At 41.6% G+C, this 22,928-nt stretch overlaps 1 protein-coding gene and 1 long non-coding RNA gene across 9 annotated transcripts in view; one reads left to right on the plus strand and one right to left on the minus strand.

Moving 5' to 3' along the window:
- The window catches only part of LOC147010561 (SAM and SH3 domain-containing protein 1-like), a 378,167-nt gene that overhangs the window by 158,094 nt on the left and 197,145 nt on the right, over positions 1-22,928 (minus strand). For 4 of the 5 annotated variants that reach the window (XM_085858823.1, XM_085858822.1, XM_085858821.1 and 1 more), the window contains exons 2-3: positions 18,418-18,543; positions 13,769-13,818 (exon numbers count right to left, since the gene is read on the minus strand). In XM_085858823.1, the coding sequence (XP_085714949.1) occupies positions 13,769-13,818; positions 18,418-18,543 (176 nt within the window). Of the gene's footprint in view, positions 1-13,768; positions 13,819-18,417; positions 18,544-19,053; positions 19,236-22,928 lie in introns of those variants that run through there. The other variant, XM_085858824.1, reaches the window with a different exon arrangement.
- LOC147010562 (uncharacterized) overlaps positions 20,324-22,928 on the plus strand; it is a 35,678-nt gene continuing 33,073 nt past the window's right edge. For 2 of the 4 annotated variants that reach the window (XR_015052194.1, XR_015052198.1), the window contains exons 1-2: positions 20,324-20,773; positions 21,406-21,502. This is a non-coding gene — a long non-coding RNA (uncharacterized LOC147010562). Of the gene's footprint in view, positions 20,774-21,405; positions 21,503-22,079; positions 22,233-22,928 lie in introns of those variants that run through there. The other 2 variants (XR_015052195.1, XR_015052196.1) reach the window with 2 other exon arrangements.

Below are 22,928 nucleotides of genomic sequence, written 5' to 3' on the forward strand. Positions count from 1 at the left end.
TCTTCCACTCATAGTCATTGTGTTGCTATCAATAAAACCTTCTCCTCTTCCATTTGAGGATTGAGTGCCTTGATGCAGTGTCTTGGGCCCATTCCTTTTCCTCACCATGCTCTGAAGGTACCCCATCACATTGACTAGGAGAAAGAAGCTGTGTCACTATCAACTGATCTGCAAATGATGAGATGTTGGTCTGAAAAATGGAACATGCCTTTCAATCCTGGAAACTCTCACAGTCTCACCCTGTCCCTCCTGGCAAGATTGTCAAACGGACCCACCTATCTATTTCCACGGCCAGCCACCGGAAGAAGTTCAGTGTATTGAACTTCTCGGCCTCACAATCAGCCATGACTATATTGTGCCCATCATATTGCAAAGCTGGCATCTAAAGCCAGCCCCAGACTGGGCATCCTTGGTCGTTCCAAGTCAATCCTTGAAAAATCAGAGCTATTCACAACCGACAGTCTTTGCACATAGCTCAATGGAGCACTGCTTTCTCCTATGGGCTGGCACCTTAGCATCACATCTGTCTTCCCTGACATCTATGGAGTCCGAATCTCTCAACATTATTGGCATCTCTCGTAATGAGGCCGAAGCACAAGGTCCATTGCTGTCACATCACAGATGGGTTGATGGCCTCTGTTTTTTTTTTTGACCTCCTCACCAACAGTCTCGTTGCTCTCCCAGTTGCGACCCTCTCCAGCTCCTCCAGCATGCAACATTGTTCCAGCAACACCCTCCTGGTTAAACTCACAAAATCCAAGGTCACTACACAACTCTTTCTTCTTCTTTTCTCACATTTGTGGAACCACCTTCCTGAGGGTGGTCAATGTCACTCTTTCTTCCAGAGCTTCAAGCAGGTGGTGCATTACCATCCCATGTGATCTCCAGTCACTACCTGCGAGTCCTTCTACCCTCGTAAACCATACTTATCCCAACTCTTACTTGCAGATTACTGTGGTTCCTTCCTTCTTCTCTCTCCCCTTTTTGTTCATTCCCCGACTTGCCGAGTCCAACTGTAACCCCACTGCTCACTCACTCTTCCATGAGCCTCGATTTTCTAGAGAAAAAAACCACTCCTATTTATTTACCACAATCATAAATTCCTATTAATTTGATAAAGAGAATCATAGATTAAAATTTAATACTTGCCATAACATGAACAAGAGCAAAATGTGCCATTTATCCTCATTCAGGCATTTTTTTTTGTATACCTTGTCGAGGCTCGTATGAGAGCGAACACACAACGCACAGCAAGGGGGGCATGAGACAAGAGGGGTGGGAGAGGGAAGGACAAAACAGTGGGGAACAGAGACATTGGGAGTTCTGTGGAAAGGAGAGGGTTGGGGAGGGAACATGGGGAATACAAGATGGACATTACAGGAACTTTCAGGAAGGAAAGCAGGGAATTTGAAGGAGGTGGGTTTGGGTGGATTATCGGGGGTAGAAAAGATCGAGAATTTGGATGGGGGATGGTGTGAAAGATAGATAAGAGGTGGTGGTGAACACCTGTTTTGAAGGCCTGGGGGGAAGAATGGGATTGAACAGAGTGAGGGAGTTCATTCCAAAGGCGGAAAAAAAAGAGGAATGAAAGAGTGAAGGTGAGCAGTGATTCATGATTTTGGTAGTTTTACCAGAAGGGGGTTGTTGGCGGACCTTGAGCGCCCTGTGGAAATGTGGTGGGGACAAATCGCAGAGAGAGCAGGGGGCGGGGTTGAGGCTGGAGAGGAGATGGTAGAAGACAGAAAGACCACCAACCAATCTGCGGTGAGAGAGTGAGAGGCCCAAAGACTCAGCCTCATTGCAGGAGATGCCAATGATCCGAAATGTCTTGGTTTCCACAGCGTGAAGCCGAGAAAGGTGGGAGGCAGGAGCACCAGCCCAGAGGGGAGAGCAGTACTCCATCAGGCTGCAGACGAAAGCTTTGTAAGTGGTCAGGAGCTCAAGAGGGCCGAGGAAGGACTTTGCACGACGGAGGATTCCCAGTCGGCGACTGGCTTTGGAGGCCAGGTTTGAAATGTGACTTTTCCAAGAGAGGTCATGGCAGATAGTGAGACCCAGAAGGTTGAAAGAAAGGACTTCTTCAAGAGAATTGTTGAGAAAGTGGATGGGGGGGGGGGGTTCTAAATGGTTCTTTCAGAGAGACATAGTGAGAGTGTGAGATTTGTCTGGATTGAAAGACATGTTCCACGTGTTGGACCAGTTTGTGATTTTACCCAGATCTGCAGTGAGTGAAGAAGCTGCTGCTTGCCGGTTTGAGGGATGACAGTTGGTACGGCAGAGGGTGGAGTCATCAGCAAAGAGAAATAGAGAATTTTCCAGAGAGTCGGAGAGATCATTAATGAAAACCAGAAAAATAACAGGGCCCAGAACCAGCCTGGACAGGAATAGGGGATGAAAGAACTCCATTTAGGGCCACACGTTGACTGTGACAGGAGAGGAAGTCTGCGAGCCATGAGTGGAGATGGCCTTGGATACCATCGGAAGAGAGTTTGGTGAGTAGGGCAGGGTGCCAGACTGTCAAAAGCACGTGATATGTCTTGGGATATGGCTCTGATTTAATATCCAGCATTGAGGACCTCCATTCATTGTTGGGATGGCAGAAGTAGCATATCCAGGGTGGAGTGACCTGGTTTGAAACCAAATTGATGATCGGAAATCAGGCCATTGGAGAATAGAAAGGATTTAATGTCTGAAGCGATGATGGATTCCATAACTTTGCTGATGATTGGCAGAAGACTGATTGGTCTGAAGTTGCAAGGATCTGTTTTTGCACCTTTTTATGCAGGGCAGTAATGTTTCCTGATTTCCAAGCAGATGGCAGATGACCTTGAGCAAATGAGAGGGTGAATAGAACAGAGAGAGGGTGAGCAAGAGCAGAGGAGCAGGTTTTTAGGACATGTGGGCTGATGCCATCTGGACCGGTTGCAGAATCTGAGTCGAGGTTTGACAGCAAACTCTCCACCTTGTCAGGAGAAAAGGACACAGAGTCCAGGGACAGTTTGGTGCGACTGGGTAAGGTGGGTACAGAAAGCGATAGGTTTTGGACACAAGATTTCGATGCAAACACCGAGTTTAGGCATTCAGCCTTTTCACGTGCGGTATCAGCAGTGAAGCCATTTGAGGTAAGGGAGGGGAATGAGGGGGAACATACACCAGAAACAGATTTGATTGGATGCCACCAGGATTTGGAGGAGGGGGAGAGGTTTGTGAGTTCAGACTTGAGCTCATAAAGATGTTGTCTTCTGGGTCTCCTGAAGGTATACACACTTGTTCTGAGCTTTGTGAAAGGAACTGAGATTACTCTCAGTTGGGTTTGCTCTCCATGAGGCAAAGGCAAGTTGTTTCAGGACAACTGCCTCGCCACAAGCTTCAGTGAACCATGGGCGGGAGGAAAGGTAGGCCAACTGAAGATGAGAGGGGATAATTCTGTGCATGAGGGAGAGCAAGTTTCTTTGAAAGAATTCCCAGGATGAGTTGATGATAGAGAAAGTAGCGATCGGAGACCAGTCTATAGGTTTGATGGCTGCTTGGAGACCCTGACAGTCGGCTTGAGTGAAATGTCAGACTCGACGGCGGTGAGGTGGTTCGCTGATAACAGCCAGAGAGATGTCCACTTTGACAAGGACGTGGTCAGAAGAACCGAATGGAGCAGAGGAAGAGCAGCAGATTTTTTCAGGGAAATTTGTCAAAATCAGATCCAGAAGAGATAGAGTTCCATTGGTTGAGATCCGGGTTGGGAAGTTGACCGATTGAGTCAGTCCCAATGAGTCGCAGAAAGCTTTTGCTAAAGTGCCATGACAGGTGAGAGAGGTAACCACACTTCGCCAACTGGCATGATGACAATTTAAGTCACCACATATGAGGAAGAGAGAGTTTGGATAAGATAGAAGTTGGTCCATGTTTTCGGATAGTGAGGTGTAAATGGAGTCATCAGTGTTTGGTAGACGGCACAGTACACATATAGACAGGAAGTGGGAGTGGAGGGGAAGCCATAGCCAGAGGTATTCCTGGGGGTGTGGGGGAGTGAGGGCAGTGCCTGGAGAGTGAAGAATAGAGTCTTTGATGAAGAGAGCAACTCCTCCACCAGGACGAGGCTCAGCTCTGTCAAACCGGAGGAGGGAGTGACCAGGGAGAGATATTTGGGAGTCAGACACATCTTGGGGGAGGAAAGTTTCTGTTAGGCAAATTATGTCTGGTTTGTCAGTGGCAACCTGTATGGAAAGATCTGAAAGGTTTGAGCGAAGGCCCCGGATATTTGGGGTCCACACTGTTAATGAAGAGGGAGGGGAGGAGGCTTTGGGTGCAGGGGGTGGGAGGGAGGGGAGGTTTGGACAAGGGAAAGACGGGGGGGGAGGTAAGGAGGGTTGTTGAAAGAGTGTGGGGGATTGCAGAATAGTTAGGGGAGGAGGCCGGATGAAGAGGAGAAAAGGCTCTGTGGTGCTGGAGGAGAGGGGGGACAAGAGAGGGGGCAGAAGGCAGTTGAGGATTTGAGGAGGTGGAGTAAAGAGATGGAGGTGAAAGGGCAGGGGAAGGAGGCAGCTTTGTGGATGAGAGGGGGGGCAACTTCGAGAAGGGTGAGTGAGGGGGGTGAATGGTGGGAGAAGGGTGAGTGGGGAGAGTTGAAGGAGAAAGGTGAGAGGGAGGCTTGGAGGGAGAAGAGTGTGATGGTTGCTTTGAAAGTGAGGGGTGAGATTGGTGAGTTGGCACTGAAATTAGAAAAAAAAGAATGGTTGATGGAAAGCGAACATTCATAGCAAACTGGGGTTTTTAAAAAGTTTTAGGTCAGAGATGCGATTAAACACGTTTCTTGACGGATGCAATAAAGGCGAATTCAGAGAATGGAGAGAAGAAACGCTGTAACAGTTGGATTTTTTCGGCAAGGTATGAAGGAAAGGTTGAATTGAGAGCAGTCTGTTGAAATAGTAGAAGAGTAGTGCATTATGAAACAGTAATGAGTACCACATGTGTGAAAGAGGAAGATGAAGCATTATAAGAGATCGTTTTTGTTATTATTATTATTATTATTATTATTACTATTGTTTGAGATAGTTTTCATCAGATTAGGTCATGAAAGTGTTGAAGAAAAAATCGTGAGGTGAATGGTGAAATTGGATCGATAAACGCAGGGGGTGGAAACAGATCACGTGGTTATGGGAGAAGCATTTGGCCCTGGGAGGTGTTGAGTCAAAAGTGAAATTATTTATTTTAAATAAGGATTGTGTAACATTTGGAAAAGGGAAGGTTGAAGTAAAATTGTGGAAGTGTGTGGTGAATTTGGACGTTAAACACAGTGTGAAGCTGCTGGGTCGATGAAAAGTACCAGGAAGAGTAGAGAGAGACACTTGGTTACAGGAGGAGTGGATATCGAAAGGATACAAGGAAGATTATTATTTCTGATGTATTTTTGAAGAACAGGTAAGATCGGGAATGGAAGGTTGTAGATCGGAAGAAATCATGAAGGTAATGGTGAGACAGGGTCAGCTCAGTAGAATAAAGATGGTGTGCCGGGAAGAAAAAGAATAAGAATAAGAAGAGGAAGAAGAAGAAGGATCGAGACTTGCGAGTGTGCAAGGAGAAAGTTTTTTTGGGGGGGGGGATTTAAGACAAGAAATAGAGTGTTTAGTTGGGAGGAATGGGGGATGTTGGGAAAGTGGGAAAGATAGAAATTGAAGGTAATGGGGTTGAAAATACAAATAAACACGATCGTATACCGAGGGGAACGATGGGTCTGCCTCAAGCACTCGGTTAGACAAGGTCGACAAAAACTCACAAAATAGCACGATTTTTGAAACAACACCGAACTAGGAACACAAAGTAACATGTAGGTGAGAAAATAAACAGTTAAAATGGTACAGATAATGACCGGAAACTTAACTTTGAGATCGTCATCAGAGAGCCCTGAAGGAGACCTGCCAATGCTCCAAACCCAGAACCGGAAGGAATTTAATCATTACGGTGGCACAATAACTTTAGGGTGTGGATTTTTTGATCTGTTCTTTGATATTTTTCTCCAAAAACTGTCACTTCATTTTCTTTAATGAATATTAATCCTTGATATATAAATTACAATATGCAAAAGCAATATCTCATGCTTGTGTTGCACAGTAATCAAGAACGAATCTTAATTATTAGCTAATTACCAGAAATGATGAGGTGACAGCTTCTCATATCATTTGGAAATGAATTAGTCCCCATGCACCCATTCATGGTACGCATGAGGGTGTGAGAGGTTGTCGGAGAGGAGTGAGGGGGGGTGAATCAGATATATTGCTTAACTCTGTAGTGTGGCTCAGTATAGGCTCAATAATTTTCTGCGATTATGTGATTTAAAGTGAATCTTTTCAAAAGCCAAACTGTCCAAAGAATCATTGCATTACCTTATTTGGATAATTTAGTGAATTGATTACTCCATTAATACAAATTACATATGTCAGCTTTCGATAATTAACTGAATCCTGACACTTGCTTAACCAAACATCTGTTGCCATGACGTTCACTGTATAGTTTGTGCTTTTATGATCAGATAATTAATAGGTAAATTTAATAATAAAGAGGCAATTATTATGCAAGCTGCCATCAGTGACTGGTGTGATCCCTGTGAGCTATTTCAACTCATTGAACATTGCCATCCTGATATGGAGCAAACCTTTTGTTGAGCATCTATCTCACTTGATGTTGATCAGCCACAACAGCCCCTCCCTGCTTGAATTTGATACTGTGAAATTTGTTTAAAATTACCCGAAAACGTATTGATTCGATTTGCCACACTACTAGTGCAAGAGCGATGAGAATCCTTCAAGGATAGCCTGTCTGCCTGTTTGAATACCATCAATAGTCTGTATGAGTTGATGTACACTCTGATTATCTTTACTGAGAATTGTTTTTGCTTGATATTTCATTTGTTTGCATGTCTTCACCTTTTGCGTGCAAAACACAGCGCCTTCAGAAAGTATTCACATCCCTCAACATTTGTCCCATTTTGTTGTGTTACAGCCTGAATTTAAAATGGATTTAATTTAAATTTTTGTCACCGATCTACATAAAATACTCCATAATGACAAAGTGAAAACATGTTTTTCGAAAATTTCCCAAATTAATTGAAAATGAAAAGCTTAAATGTTTTACATCAATAAGCATTCAACCCCCTGAGTCAATACATTGTAGAAGTGCTTTTGGCAGCGATTACAGCTTCGAGTATTCTTGGGAATGTCTGCATCAGCTTTGCACACCTGGATTTGGGGATTTTCTCCCATTCTTCCTTGTAGATTTGCTCAAGCTCTGTCAAGTTGGATGGGGAGTGTCAGTGAACAGCAATCTTCAAGTCTTTCCACAGATTCTCAATGGGATTCAAGTCTGGGCTTTGGCTGGGCCACTCAAGGACTTTCACATTCTTGTTCTGAAGCCATTCCAGTGTTGCTTCGGCTGTTTCCTTGGGATCATTATCCTGTTGGAACGTAAATCTTTGCCACAGTCTCAAATATGTTGCATTCTGAAACAGGTTCTCCTCAAGGATTTGCCTGTATTTGGCTCCATTCATTGTTCCCTTTATCCTACAAGTCTCCCAGTCCCTTCCACTGAAAAGCATCTCCGTAGCATGATGCTGCCACCACCATGCTTAATGGTAGGGATGGTGTTAGATGGATGACGAGCTGTGTTCGGTTTCTGCCAGATGCAGCGCTTTGCATTCAGGCCAAAGAGTTCAATTTTCGTCTCATCAGACCACAGAATCTTTTGCCTCAAGCTCTGAGTGTTTCACATGCCTTTTTTTTTTTTACAAACTGCAGGCTTGCTGTCTTTTGGCTTTTTCTCAGGAGTGCTTTCCGGCTGGCCACTCTCCCATAAAGCCGAGATTTGTGAAGTACTGAAGAGACTGTTGTCCTTCAAGCAGGTTCTCCCATCTCAGCCAAGGAACTCTGTAGTTCTGTCAGAGTGGTCATTGGGTTCTTGGTCACCTCCCTGACCAAGGTCCTACTTGTCCAGTTGCTCAGTTTGGTCGGACGGCCAGCTCTAAGAAGAGTCTGGGTAGTTCCATATTCTTTCCATTTCCTAATGATGGAGCTCATTGTGTTCTTGGGAACTTTAAACACCAGAAATTGTTTTATACCCTTCCCCAAATCTATGCCTCCTCACAATTCTATCTCAGAGTTCTATGAACAGTTCCTTGGATTTCATGGTGAAGCTTCTGCTCTGACATGCACTGTCAACTGTGGGACCTTATATAGAAAGGTGTGTTTCTTTCTAAATCATGGCCATTCAATTAAATTTGCCACAGCTGGACTCCAATCAAGTTGTGGAGACATCTCAAGGATGATCAAAGGAAATTGGATGCACCTGAGCTCAATTTGGAGTGTCACAGTAAAGGGGTTGAATACTTATTGACTCAGGACATTTCAGCTTTTCATTGTTAATTAATTCGTAAAAAATTCTAAAAACATGTTTTCACTTTGTCATTATGGGGTATTTTGTATGGATCGGTGACAAAATTTAAATTTAATCCATTTTAAATTCAGGCTGTAACACAACAAAATGTGAAAAAGTCGAGGGGTGTGAACACTTTCTGAAGGCGCTGTACGTCCCTGACAGTTATCTTTTTTGTTCGTGGTAGGTGGGATGAGAGGAGGGTCTGGGTGGGATGAGAGGAGGGTTCCCCTTTTGTGAATGTTTCATTAAAAATTGGTATGCTCATTAATATCACTGATTGCATTCCAGCTGAGATAGCTTTGTGGAGTTTGCAAATTTTTTAATGACGACAATGCTTCATAACCCTTTTACATGGTAGCACAAACTTTGAACGAAGTGATAATGTTCCTCACCAAGTAAATACTAATGCCAAATAAGAAAAGCAGAAGCACAGTCAACCAACAATTTATATTAAGTACCTCTCCACCAAATTTTAGAACAAACAGCAATGAGGAAATAGCAGCAAAAAAGTATGTTTGTGCGAATCAATACACCGTTATCGACGAGCAGAAAGCCGTGGAAAAAAATACCACGATATTAGAAAAAAGACAAGTCTGAAGACGACGATGGTTCACAAGCAGTATTTGACGATGTAGATTGTTTCAGAAGTCAAGGATGAGACAATGTGATAATGTTTGACCAAGTTATAAAAATGATCAACATGATGTGGTACGAGTGACAGGTTATTAGTTGCAAAATGTCGAAAACCCGGTTTCGTTCAACAACTTTCAAAATTTGACCTTTGCATAACCTTTAAAGGTCCCAAAACAATGTTGTGGACATTAACATAAGGAAACAGGATACGTGCTATAGCTTATTGGAGTTAGTTCGTCGAAGAAGGTCGAAAACCCGGTTCGATTTCCATAACTTTGAAAATTTGACGTTTGTGGCCTTTTAAGGTTAAAGGTCAAGGATTATGACCTTTGGTGCAAAACTTCCTCCGGAACATTCCAGGAACAATATAACGTCATATAGGCTATATGGCATTTCGCACTCCTCGGATTATCCATACTTTGATGAAATCAGCGTAAAAACAAACTTGAAGGGGGCGCCACGGGCAAGATGTTCGAGATGGAGCAAAATGGTTTCAAGACTTTAGGTGGGGAATGACCTCAAGATTATGCATAAAAAATATTGTCATTCTAGCTCTCAAAGTTTGGGCGGTCGTATGATTTTTATGTCAAAATTCGCAATTTTCTAAGTTTTTGACCTTGTGACCTTGACCTTGGGATGAAAATGAAAATTCGGAAAACGACAAGTTTTAGATAATTCATTTTGCTATTCAAATACCGAAGAACCCATTCCATTCAGTCAATTCCCTCGGAGAAGATAGATTTTTAAAATGACTATTTTTTGGGCGTGGCTCCGCCCACAATGGGCATAGCCACGCCCACATCCAGGAAAACACAACTCGGCATTGATATCGAACACATAACCAAGTTTCATCAAGATCGGATCATAGTCCACGGAGTTATGCTCAGGACGGACAGACACACAGACATAACGAATATAGTGGTCACTCTGGCTGGCGCTCGTGAACCTCTATATATATATATATATATATATACATATATATATATATATATATATATATATATATATATATGTATACCAAAGTGTGTGGAACGGAAAGAAGGAGGATGTGTGTGAGAGTGGCCCAGCTTGCCTTTAATCACTCACTTTGGATTTGGAGGATGTTTATGGAGGCAGGTTCAATGGTGTAGGTTCAGGTTGTTTGTACAGTTTCTTTCAGCTCAAAAAGGGGAAGTGATTGAGTGTGGAAGAGAAATGGATAGATGTGTGTATGCTTGTTGATTTGAATAGTGTATGTTATGAGGTTAGTTGGTTATGTGTGTGTTTTTTTGTTGTTGAGTGGTGCTTGTTGTAATGTTGGTTGGTTGGGTTTCTCCAGTATATATTTTTGGTGTTGTGAATTCTGGGGGTGGAAGTTGTTGTTGTTGGTGTAATTTGGGTTCTTGCTGAAAGTGTACAAGCTGCATGTGAAGGCATATGTGCCCCTTCTGGCCAACCTAAGCTGACCATATTGAGGTTGAAGGGCCAAAACAAGATGATTCTTAGGACTTCAAGGCACACTTGTGACCCAGGTGTGTTTTGAAATTGTATATATATATATATATATATATATATATATATATATATATATATATATATATATATATATATATATATATATATATATATATATATATACACAGCCTGTGGCCACTTGGCTGCATCATCTTTTCGTGGTGCAGCTGTGCCGCTGATGCAATACCCTCCCTTACCAGCACGTTGGTACACATTTCACCAACCTCAGCAGTATGGCAAGCTGAGTAAACCTGTCTGATGTTACTTCAACAACCTGAAAGGGGCTTGAACTCAAGACACTATGATCTTAAGCCAGCTACCCTCACCATTAAGCCCACACCAGGCTTTGCCTCGAGATAGCAAGTGATCTCGGTAAACTCATACGTAGTGAAGGGAAGTTGATATCAAGCATGCTAACCTAATGTTTAAAAAAATGATAGATTTGGTAAATAGGGTGCTGCAATAGTAAAGGTAAAAATTTAACAAATAATCTCTCTTTGTGTTGACAGAAGTTTCCAATTGAATGTTCTTGTATGAAAAGGCACCAAAAGGCTCAGCTTGCCATCCTTCTGAGGTCAGTGAAATGAGCACTAACGTGCTGGTAAGAGGGGGCATTGCATCAGTGGCACAGCTGCACCCCCAGAAAATGATGCAGCCAGGCAGCCACAGGCTGCATATGAATAAATAAATAAGTAGTTTCTTTTCAAGGAATTTCAAACATGTCATCAGCACACAATTATACATACTTGTTCTTGAAAGATAGCATGGAATCTCTGACATCGAAAGGGCTGAAAAAAACAGTTGGATTCACATTCCCACGGACAAAAAGGCATGCTCCAAGATACACTCCCCTTCTTCTCTCTGCTGGCACTGCATCACAACAGCTGTCTTTGTCACTTTCAACTGGATTACAAAGCATAGCTAATATGTCCACAAACAGTCAGTTCCTCTGTGAGAAGTGAAGAGTGAGACAAGCTTCCAAGTCTCATGTAATGTCTGAAGTCAAGTCCGGTGTTGTCCGTGTATTTGTCTGCATGTGTGTCCGATTTGTGTTGCAGATTCTCCACGAGCTTTAGACCATGTTGAAAAGAAGAATAAAAAAGCCTGGACACTTGTTACACAATACTGTATCGAGCAATGTTCCATTTTGTCACTATTTATAAAGAACATCTCCCAAAACTCATAAAACTGTCATGAACACTTTGGACTAGCTGTTAAAGCATTTCTAACAATTCACACATTTCACCAATTCTGACGAAGCATACGAACTTGTTTACGATCCAACGGGACGTAAATTTGATCACGTCAACCCTCCTGATAAACAGGAATCACCGATTGTGTATTATGAGCACAAAATAGTATTGAAGTACTGTATTCCGTTAGTATACACTGCGACTTAACTGCAATGAATAACTTTAATTATGAGACAAAAAACAAGAACCCCAAAAATTCACACAAGTTTCTGCCACGAGCCCTCCTTCTTGAGGAACCTGCAAATCCCTACAAATACCTATTCACAGAAACCTACCACTAGTTTTCGGCAATCACAACATGTGAAATACACTTTTAACTTCAACTCACACGACACAATCATGTCACATTAATGATCTGCAAGCATGGCCTACTTCTCTTATTTTCAACAACAAAACCATAAACAATTATTTCATGACCCCTTACTGAGATTGAGAGCACACTGTCAGCCATGATGTATCACAAAATGGGAAATAAGAACTATTGCTATTGCATTAAATGCTAGAACAACATGCACGTCAAAATGTTAATGTTTTGAATTGTCACATTGTTATTGTCTCGTATTACTATGGTAACAACATTCAACAGTTCTCTCGTACCAGGTTTGTATTTCCCACGAATATACATATATATATATATATATATATATATATATATATATATATATATATATTTATATGTACACACACACACACACACACACACACACACACACACACACGAAACAGTCAAATAAATAATTTATTTGATAAGTTTTTTTAGCCCGTGTACACAAAGCGAAAAGTGAGCGGGGTTAAGCAATTGGTTCACTTTTGTCTATCTGTCTACAAACATCAGTTTATGATCGACAAACAACTTAATTTCAATTGAATGTTATATTTTGAACATGAACTGGAACTTGAATCGGAGACGAACCTGAAGTTTAATGGTACTTTGGCTCTGAATTTGTTCTGAGCGAGCGTGCGTATAGAATAGTTAGGTAATTTTTTTAAGCCTCTATGCCTGCCTGGCAGGCAAATAAAATTAGAAAACATTCCAAACAAGAAACTTAATGTTTTTCAGGATGTCATAAAGGACACAAATACAGGTACGAATAACTTATATTCGGTGTTAAATAAGGTGGTGTCTAAGACGCTGCACCAATGGCGGTAAACTTCCGCACATGATTTTTTTCTACGACCTTTAAAATCTTAATTTTATTTCATTTCAATTATATTCTTGAATACTGCAGAATACAAATCACCTTTTTGATACTTTTAAAAACCCTTCCGTTAGCAGTACTTGGACAAAATATTTCGGCATTTTACATCATCACGACCAATCAAATTTGCCAGTCGTACACCCCCCACATGTCCTTGTTTCTCAAGACAGCGCGGGTAAGGTGTTTTATGAACTCTCCAGTTTTCAATATATTTTGGAGCATGAACCAGAAGCCGTTGAGCAAACTACAACCATGTTGCTGCAGTTGAGTGTCAATAAACGAAGTGTGTGACGAGTGTTTCCAGGCATGGAAATGACATTTTAAAATCAACCATATTTATGTATTCCAAACTCTCCAGCAATTAGCTGAAGAAATACAAAAACTATTGTTATGATGTGCAGATGTTTCAGAAACAAACAGACACAAGCAATGCAGCTGCAAACATTGATTGACTACCACTGTTAAAGGTGCTTGTAATAAGGTGTGATAAAAAACAGAAAAACACCAGCTCATTGATTGACAGTTTTCTCAACATGATAGTGGCTTGTCAACATGACAGCACAAATTAAATAACAGTCAAGAACATATCATAATATAGCTTTGATGTTATACTACATGAGCGTAGTAAGGAAGTTTTCCACAAACATCAACAACAAAACCGAAACAATTATTTCAAGATTAACCCTTTAGTTTTTTTTTTCTTTTCACAAGAGCAACTGGCTCATGATTGAAAAGAACAGAGAACACCAATGGGCTTTGTGGATTTACCTTTTGTCAGAGTCAGGTAAGTTGATTTCATTTTTGGAATTGCAGAAGCTCTAAGACAAAGGTTTGGGAAAGGGATGAAAGAAAGGAAGTCAATGAGAGATCTCTTCACATCTTTCTGTAACATTAGGCTACATTTACTCAAAATATTAGGTTCCTAACTAAATATAGTTTTTCGAGTATGGGAATTATTTAGGGTTCTCGAATAAAAAAAAATCTCTCTGTAGTTCAGTATCCACACGTTTGCATAAAAGATAACATAAAGAATATGTAAAGCAACAAAACAATACAGATGGTGAACCATGATCATGGCCTTCAAAAGCCATACAATCAAAAGATCATCGGTGACCACTCAGAATCAGACCAATCAGAAATTGTTTCATGCATTAGCATTTCAGGCAAACACATCCAACTTTATTCATATTTGATAACCAAATAATAACAACAATATTCATAATAACAATCAAAAAAACATGAATGGAGAAATACAAACTCATCATCCTTCACTGGACACCAATGATTTTAAAAATTACAGACCTGTGTCTCCTCTGTCTTTTATTTCCAAGATTTGATAACATATGATTGCAATCATCTTCTGCAATATCAGCATTTTCTTTTCGAACCCTTCCAGTCTGATTTCAAACAGTTATCTCGTACTGAGACTGCCCTCACAAATGCTATTCTATACAAAGTACTGCATCTTTCAACTTCTTTTCACACCATTTGACCAGATGATGTTGGTTGACCTTCAATCCTGTTTTGGTATCACTGGACCTGTTCTTTAATGGTTTAAATATTATCTTATAGATCGTTCATCTACAGTAAATGTTGCTGGCACTTTCTCTCCATTGATGTTCCCCAGTGATCTGCTCTTGGTCCACTTTTGCTTTCTCTTTACCTGCATCCACTTGGAACAATTGCATGGAATTTCTCCATCAGCTTTCATTGCTTTGCTGATGACATCCAGATCGACCTGCCTACGGAACCTGATGATGTGTTCTCTTCCACAATGATGAATTCCGTTCTTTGTGAGATTAAAAAAATGGATGTCCGTTTACTTTCTCGAACACATTATTTCTAAGATGAAGGTTTGGGAAAGGGATGAAAGACAGGAAGTCAATGAGAGATCTCTTCACGTCTTTCTGTAACATTAGGCTACATTTTCTCAAAAATATTAGGTTCCTAACTAAATATAGTGAAGCATGACCCCCTTATCCATTATTTGAAAGTTTCCATCTCAAAAAGTTAAACTTGGAGATCACCACCTGATCTCCGTCTGCTTTCACAATTTCAAATAGCTGTCATTTCGGATCAAATACTTTCCTGTTTTCCACATTTTGCTAAAATCTGTAAATCTGTTTTATTCCATTTGCACAATTTTTCTCATGTCCACTCATATGCTTAACCCAGTGAACCCTTGCGGCCATTTTACCGGCCGCTATTCATATACCCAAGTGGTAGAAGTTTTCTCCAGGGAGCCCAGGGTGTGTGAATCAAATGCCCAAGGAGCTCAGGGTTCAAAGGGTTAAGGAATATACATTTGAGTACGAGTCTATATGAAGGTTCGTGTTGATGTCTATCAGTAGAGAAGTGAAACAGTGGATTTTTTCACTTGAAGGCCCTTAGTCATTGAGCTAACTCTCAAAACGTCAGTCGCACCTCACTCCCCATAGTGGTTAGGATACTCTTATCAGCTCTCCATTGATAAAATCTATTATTCAGATTAACACAGCAAGACTCATTGCTCAAACTACAAAATGTGATCACATCACTGCAATCCTCAAGACATTTCACTGGCTCCTGGTACGCTGATGCATCGATTGTAAAATGTGTCTGATACTTTAAAATGATAAGTGCTTTACAAGAAGAAAAGTACTTTCGAAGAAGCAAAGTTAGGCCTCGGTCTTTGTCCTTGTGATAATTTTTCAAGGAGGGAAACATGGGATTACAAGTGGAGAGAAAGACAAAACAGATATCCAGGGAGAAAGACTTTAATGATTAGACCAAAGCAGGATTTTCACTTTGCCAAGCGATTGTGAGGAAAGCAAATTGTTTGACCATCTTATTGTTCCTGGATGGAACATGAGACATCATGGGGGAAATGAAATGAGCAGAGAAATTAATGAAGTGATGGCTCAGAGTTATGTTTTGATAAGGGCAGTTTTAGGTTATAATACGAAGAGCAATTAAAGGATCGAAGTGGAGATTGCCGGTGTGTCGGAAAAAAAAAACGGCTTCAGCTGTAGGAATGAGAAAGTGCAACAGTTGTGGGCGATGATGGGCCACTTCAATAAATCTGTGATTGAGATCAGAACAAATGATGGCCAAGATATAAAGGAAGGTCGATTATTGCGAGAAAGTGCTCGACAAATAAGCAAGAATCCTCAAAGTAAGGATTGAACACAACCTGAAATGTGAGCTGCTGTCTACTGTTGTTGTCCATCAAGTTAGCACGGGCTGCTTGAAGTCACCTTGATCCACTTAAACTTGGCTTTGATGAACTAATTTCCTGTAAGCCGTTATTGTCAAAGGTTGATGAAAGGTATGCAGTTTAAAGGGAAGGTGGTCCGTGTTATTTTGTGAAATTTGTTCATCACATCACACACAAACATTGGAAGGAGGAGAATCTTTCGAGCATTTTTTGTTTTGAGAGTGCAGGCACGCACTTTCTAAACCATTGCAAGCTTGGACATATAGCTCAGAAAGGACAGAAAGCTTTTGCAACAAAACACGACCATGCGTTCCTGTTGACAGTTAATGCCACATCTGAATTCCTGTTCTTATGGAATATGAAAGTTCTTCATTTGAATATTCACAGCACTCTGCCATCTCAGATGGTTCATCTCACATTGTTCAAGGGCTGCTGGTTGTCGGGGATTGAACGTCGAGCCGGGTGGTGATTCCTGCATTAGTAAGTGTGGGGGTTGTGGGGATAGGAAAGAAACAAAGTTCACTTATTAATCAGAGCACCAGAATTATTGGCATGATAGTTCCACCTGTCTGTGTGCTTCAATGGATGTCCCTAGATTTTTGTTGTTGCTCGATTTTCTCGTGCTCTTGTTCTCTCTTTTCCTTTGTAGATGGGGTTGCTGCAGTGTTTTGAAACATAGTCTGGAGGTTCCCATGAAACCTGAACTTATCCACAATCCCATTGTTTACTGCTTGTAATCCCACAGAGGGATGAAATTCCTGGGTTTTAGGAGCTCGAGACATCCAGGCAGCTGCAGTAATATCTGGGTTTTTGTCCGGGAACGGAAAATGGAAGAATCGTTTGAGAATGCCGGAGCTATGGAAGAGCAACTTGAGACCAAAATGGGTGCTCTGACACAGGGAAAAAGAAACAAAAAACATTTCTGACATACTTAACAGGCTTGAACGATAGCCATTTGGCACCAGATATCCCAAAACTGGTGCCAATTGGCTCAGCCAGCCTTCACTGGAGTCCATAAAATGCACGGTTCCACCTGCTGCATGCCACGGCGGTAGAAAAGGAAGAAAAAAAATCAAAGTAATATTGGTACAGCTGACCGCAACACCCATCACAATCAGGATACTGAGTGTTTCACACTGTTTAAAAAAAAGCATGATGATTATTAAAGGCCGTTGAAGTTATTGTTGAACCAGCAAAAAGTATCTGCTCCCAGTAATGGGAAAAGTTAAAGTTAATCTATCAATTAAAATTATTTCATGTACTTATTAAAAAAAAGGTTAATTATGTTGCACTCAAAATATCCAGCCTTTTCAATTTGAGACCGATTGGTCATCCTGTTTGCCGCACGCTCCTGCGGCCGTTTTCTGAGGGCACAGCCATATAGCCCATGTTCCTTCCCACACAAAGTTGTATCTGTAGTCCAAGTATGGAGTTTGTAGCTTTAAAGATGTGGCTGTGCATATGGATCAGACCCACAGAGAAAGAGGGAGAGACGTTCGCACGCGCGCGCGCACGCACACACACACACACACACACACACACACACACACACACACATATATATATATATATATATATATATATATATATATATATATGTGTGGGACTGCAAAAAAATATATATATATGTTACTTTACATATTACTGGAGTATTGTTCAGTAATATATATTACAAGCCGGTAGGCGACATGGGTGGTCGCTAAATAATTGCATTCTAGTCATACAGTTTTTGACGGATCGGGGTGAAAATTTTTGACAAGGAGGTTGATCATAGTGCGCATAAAAGCGCGGAAGCCGATTTTTGAATTTCGAAAAAAAAACAATTTTCGGATTTTTTCAAAAATTTCAAAGTCCCGTTGCAAGGCAACCGTGGCGTCAATAGCAACAGTGCTCGAAAGCATACAACTAGATCCTGGTATGAACCTAGCAGTCAAGTTTCATCAAAATCGGTTGACTCCTCTGGCCTCCAGAGCTGTCCATTACATACAAACAAACAGACAGACGGAAAACCTGAGAAAAACGGTAGTCTAGCGACCACCCAAAAAACGGTAGTCCAGTGACCACCCAAAAAACGGTAGTCTAGCGACCACCCAAAAAACGGTAGTCTAGCGACCACCCAATATATATTATATATTACTGGACAACACAGAGATTGCATGCCATTGAAATCTGGGTTCAAGGGCTGGGTGCACGAAGCACGAATACAAAAAATCGTACTCACAGCAGAGTTCTGAGCCATCTGCCGATGCTGCAACTCTTCCATCCGGGCGGTGACGTCGTGTGTGTGCGTACCGAAGTACTCCGCGTATTGCTGGGCCAAGTCGTCTATCGTACCTAAAGATCCATCCTGGCACAAGAGGAAGAAAGTGATAACGATGAAGGAAGAGATTCGGATTGCGTGATTATTTCAACCCACCGCCCCGCAATGATCTTCCCAAACGGGGAAAGTGAAAACGAAATCAAACTGACAGTAGTTTCGCTATATATTATTTAAAATATAAATAAAAGATATTAAAATAAATAAAAATTCACGCAAAGCACTTCCCGTTTTGGAGACAAATTCATCAGTTCCTTGTGCAGTCAGTCACCTGATCTCTCTTTTACAAGGAAATTACTGCAGAAATATTGTCTTACAGTAACTTAGTAATAGTGACATAAATTTAAGCAAAAAGGAAACAATTGAAGCCATCTTGATGAAATAGTCAAGGAAAAATAAACAAATGATTTGGTTAAAACAATTTCCTTTTATAGGCAGACACGTGCAAGTATCTTTATTTTGATTATGGCTTTTATTCCTTTACTCTTATCTTTCTCTCACTATTTCAGTTTTTTTATTTTTTTTTATTTTTTAACTCACCAGCATCTGAAGCATCTCATTCATGAAATCCTCACCACCAACATTGGGATCTGATCCAGCCATTGTGTCCAGATAAGGAGATAAATTAGTTAGCAGGTAGGCATAAATGGCCTGTTTCTGTCTGTCTCTGTCTCTGTCTGTATCTCTCTCTCTCTCTGTCTGTATCTCTCTCTCTCTCTCTCTCTCTCTCTCTCTCTCTCTCTCTCTCTCTCTCTCTCTCTCTCTCTCTCTCTCTCTCTCTCTCTCTCTCTTTCTCCCTCTTTCTCTCTCTCTCTCTCTCTCTCTCTCTCTCTCTCTCTCTCTCTCTCTCTCTCTCTCTGTGTCTCTGTCTTTCTGCCTGGGATTATTTCTGATCTCTTTGAAGAAACCTATTCATTCATGAAGCCCATTCGCTCTCGATTCCATATTGTATTGCCAAGGAAGTGAAAAGAAATGGAAAGGAGTATGTATGAGGATGAGTAAGAAAAAAAGAAAAGAATGATGAGATATCAATGAATGCGAAGACAGTCAAACAATGTCCGACAAACAATTGAAAGAAGTCGACAAACAACTCGAAAGAGGACATCAAACGAAAGCAATGGAGTAAGCGGACAGGAACAGGAGAGCTTGGGAGAAAGAAATGCACGCAATGCAAAAGTGCGCAGGTGGCACATTGACGCACACGCCTGCCCGGCTCCCTCTGTGTTTCCCCCGGCAGTCCCACGGCTTGCAAATCCCATTCCGAACCGACCCTTTCAGGTTCCCTTCGTATGTTCTAAACCAACTGCACTCCCTTTCTCCATCTCCCTCTCTTTGTCTTCTATCACTGTGCACAAGCACCTTCTCTTGAACCACACTCTGCTGGCCACACACAAAACGAAAAGTATGCTCGAAGGGGGAAAACCGAGAGGAGGAGCTGAGGATTTCAGGGAGGGGAAGAGGGAAGAGTAACAAGGTTGGGGCGGAAAAGAATTTTAACTGCTCTCAGTGCCAAAAGTACCAAACAGCAGGTTAAACTTTCTTCCATATTTCTTTTCCCTCCCCAACCATATCAAGTTATTTTATTTTTCACTGTCTGCCTATTCTTTGCCTCTCTCCCTCTTCTTTATCTTTGGCTGTCTATCCTCCCATCTCTCTTTCTCTCAATTATTGTTTTTGCCCATAAGGAATTGTGATTAGTCTATAATAATGAGTTTGTGAAAACTTTGTACTTCTCCTGTACTTGTGTTCACATAGACAAGAGCACTGCAAGAACTTTGAGATGCTCAAGCATTGTAAACTGCCCTAACTTTCTTGGTGCATGTCTCTTGTCTGTTTGAAACAATCGTTTTGGAGCACAGTGGAGGCAAAAAGGGTTCTCCATATCTCTCTGCCTTGCCTTGTGGTATTGTTCAGGTCATTGTCTAATGATTTGATCATTCATTTATTTTTGTAAGTAGCACCCCCAGTTGCAACTTGACACTACATTGTTTTTTAGGGTGCGGCTGTGCTGTTGATGCACTTCCCCTGTAAGGGTAGAAATTTCGAATTTTGTCATGGTGCCATTTCACAATGGCCTGCTCCTGCGAAAGACATTGAAATATTTAACCTGCATCAGGAAATGCTGGTGAATAGGACACCGGCTCAACGTCCAGTCTGAGTTGTGGCATACTCATTGATGCAACTGCCCTGTCTGCAATGATGCCCTGTCTGCGAAACACCAGGGTGACAGTTCATAGTCTGATTGGAAATCAGCTCAAAGGTGAGCACACTACATCTGAGCTATCCTGTGGACCCGTCCAGTAACATAGATCGCAATCACTATGCAATGTGCAACAACGTACTACATGTGCTATCGGTCTCTTGTGATATGTTCCGTTGACAGTAGCCATACGAAGAAAAATAAAGTGATGTGAAAACCGCTCTCCGTGCTGTAATCCTACAAATCATCAAGGGTCAAAAGGTCAAAGTGATGTGTTGCTGGATAGCAAGTAAGGGAATGCTTGGATGCCATGACTGGGTTGTTGCAAGAGATCGAGAAGGAAAACCCGACGGACTGACCATGATAATACTTTGCACAGACAACACATTAATGAAGATATGTCAAGACGTAGTTGGTCTAGATGTTAACCTTTTGCTTCAAAATGCAACACCAATGCACGTGACTGTTGTTGATTCTGAAATGAACATCGTTAGTGATTGACCCCTTGTGTGGAAGTCTGATTCAAACTTCAGATTCCAGAAAGCTTCATGGGGCAGTACATTGGTGGTCATGAAAGGCCACAATGCTTGTATCTTCACAGATTATATCAATAAGCTGTCTTGTTCAAGTGTTGTTAGACTTTGATGGTCATCATTAAGAAGTGAAGGTGTTTGGTATACTGTACATTCCAGGTGTATACACAGGAAGTATCGAAATAACAAGACTCCCAACCATGCAGTAATGTCTTGTTTTTCTGGTTTACAGCACTTGGCAAAGGTTCCTTTTCAGGTAAATATGACACCTCACTATTCAGAACCAATGTAAACCGGTCTAATGGACAATGTTACTCCTGATGTTGCAACTTCTGAAATGGTAATTTCACTACGAACTCTGTCAATGAGATAAAGTTTTGGCTCAAGTTCAGGGTAAGCTGCGTACGAAATGTCAGACCAGTGCTGCCGCAACCACCAAAGCATGATGGATGACTGCACAAACTACAGTTAACAACTGGGATCATAAACCTCTTCAGTACCGCACAGACAACATCAAAATCATTGCGACATTAACACCTGGAAATTACACAGATAATAACATAATGGTCGGTGATGATTCGCACTATTCAAACAACTGCTCTGAAGCAAAACAAACATGTTTCCACATGGCCAATCATGTAATCGAAGAAACGATCTCAATCATAAAGGCATGTTTGTATAAAGGCAGGAATTGGAAGAGCTATTTATAATTTGGGGGAGGGGGAGGGTCAGGGCTATTGTAATGGAAAAAAAAACTTGAAAGATTGTTTAAAAACATGATTGTATACTAACAGAGATTATTCAAACACAGGATGTCATCCAAAATAGTGGTAGGTGGAGGTTATGTTTAAAATTAAGTTTCAGTGATTTGGGGCAGCACTTTCTACCTTCTGGTGGAGAAAGCAGGATTATTGCAGGAGGCCACGACCTGAGGAAGTCTGGATGAAACATCGTCTGCTCATGGATGAAACATCACTTGAAACTAGGTCTGTTCTGTATTCCGTTTGTTGCAAAATAGGAAGAAGTAATATGACTTGTTTGGCTGTGCCCTTTTCTTCTTTGAATAATGGATCCCAATCCCAACCACTTTAACCTAATGTTGTTTGTGTAGGGGTGCACACTGACATGATGGCCCAGGGGTATGCACAGCCACCTCAAAGCTGTCGACCCTGGGTTCGAATCCTGACCCAGCTATAAACTGCCATCCTGGTGTTTCACAGGCAGGGTGATTCATCAATGTGTTTGTGCCATCCTTCCATCCATTGGGACCATACTCTGTGCAGAACGTTGGTGCTGCTTAAGCAGTCTCCTTGGCTATTGGACACAATCCTGGACAGGTCGCCACTCCGACGCAGTATACCAGCAAGCTGGCACTCATATTGCCGACCTCGGAAGGATGACAGGCAGAGTCAACCCCACCTGTTATTAATTTAACAGCCGAGTGGGATTTTAACTCAGGATCCGTCCTTCGGATAGATGTTAACTGGGTGACCCATCCACGGCATTTGTTGGTGGCTGTTAAATATCACATGGTGTCTTTTGCGAAGAGTAGGCAAGCTATCGCCTGCACCCTGGCCAAATTACAAATTTGTGCCCTAATTACTGCTGGGAGAGGTATGGCAACCCACCCAACATAACCCTTGGCCAAGAAACTACTTTGGCAGAACCAACTCGCTATGTAA

The sequence above is a fragment of the Eptatretus burgeri genome, chromosome 16, assembly GCF_056783735.1.
Source record: "Eptatretus burgeri isolate ZD-2024b chromosome 16, Ebu_testis_v1, whole genome shotgun sequence".
Classification (NCBI taxonomy): Eukaryota; Metazoa; Chordata; class Myxini; order Myxiniformes; family Myxinidae; genus Eptatretus; species Eptatretus burgeri.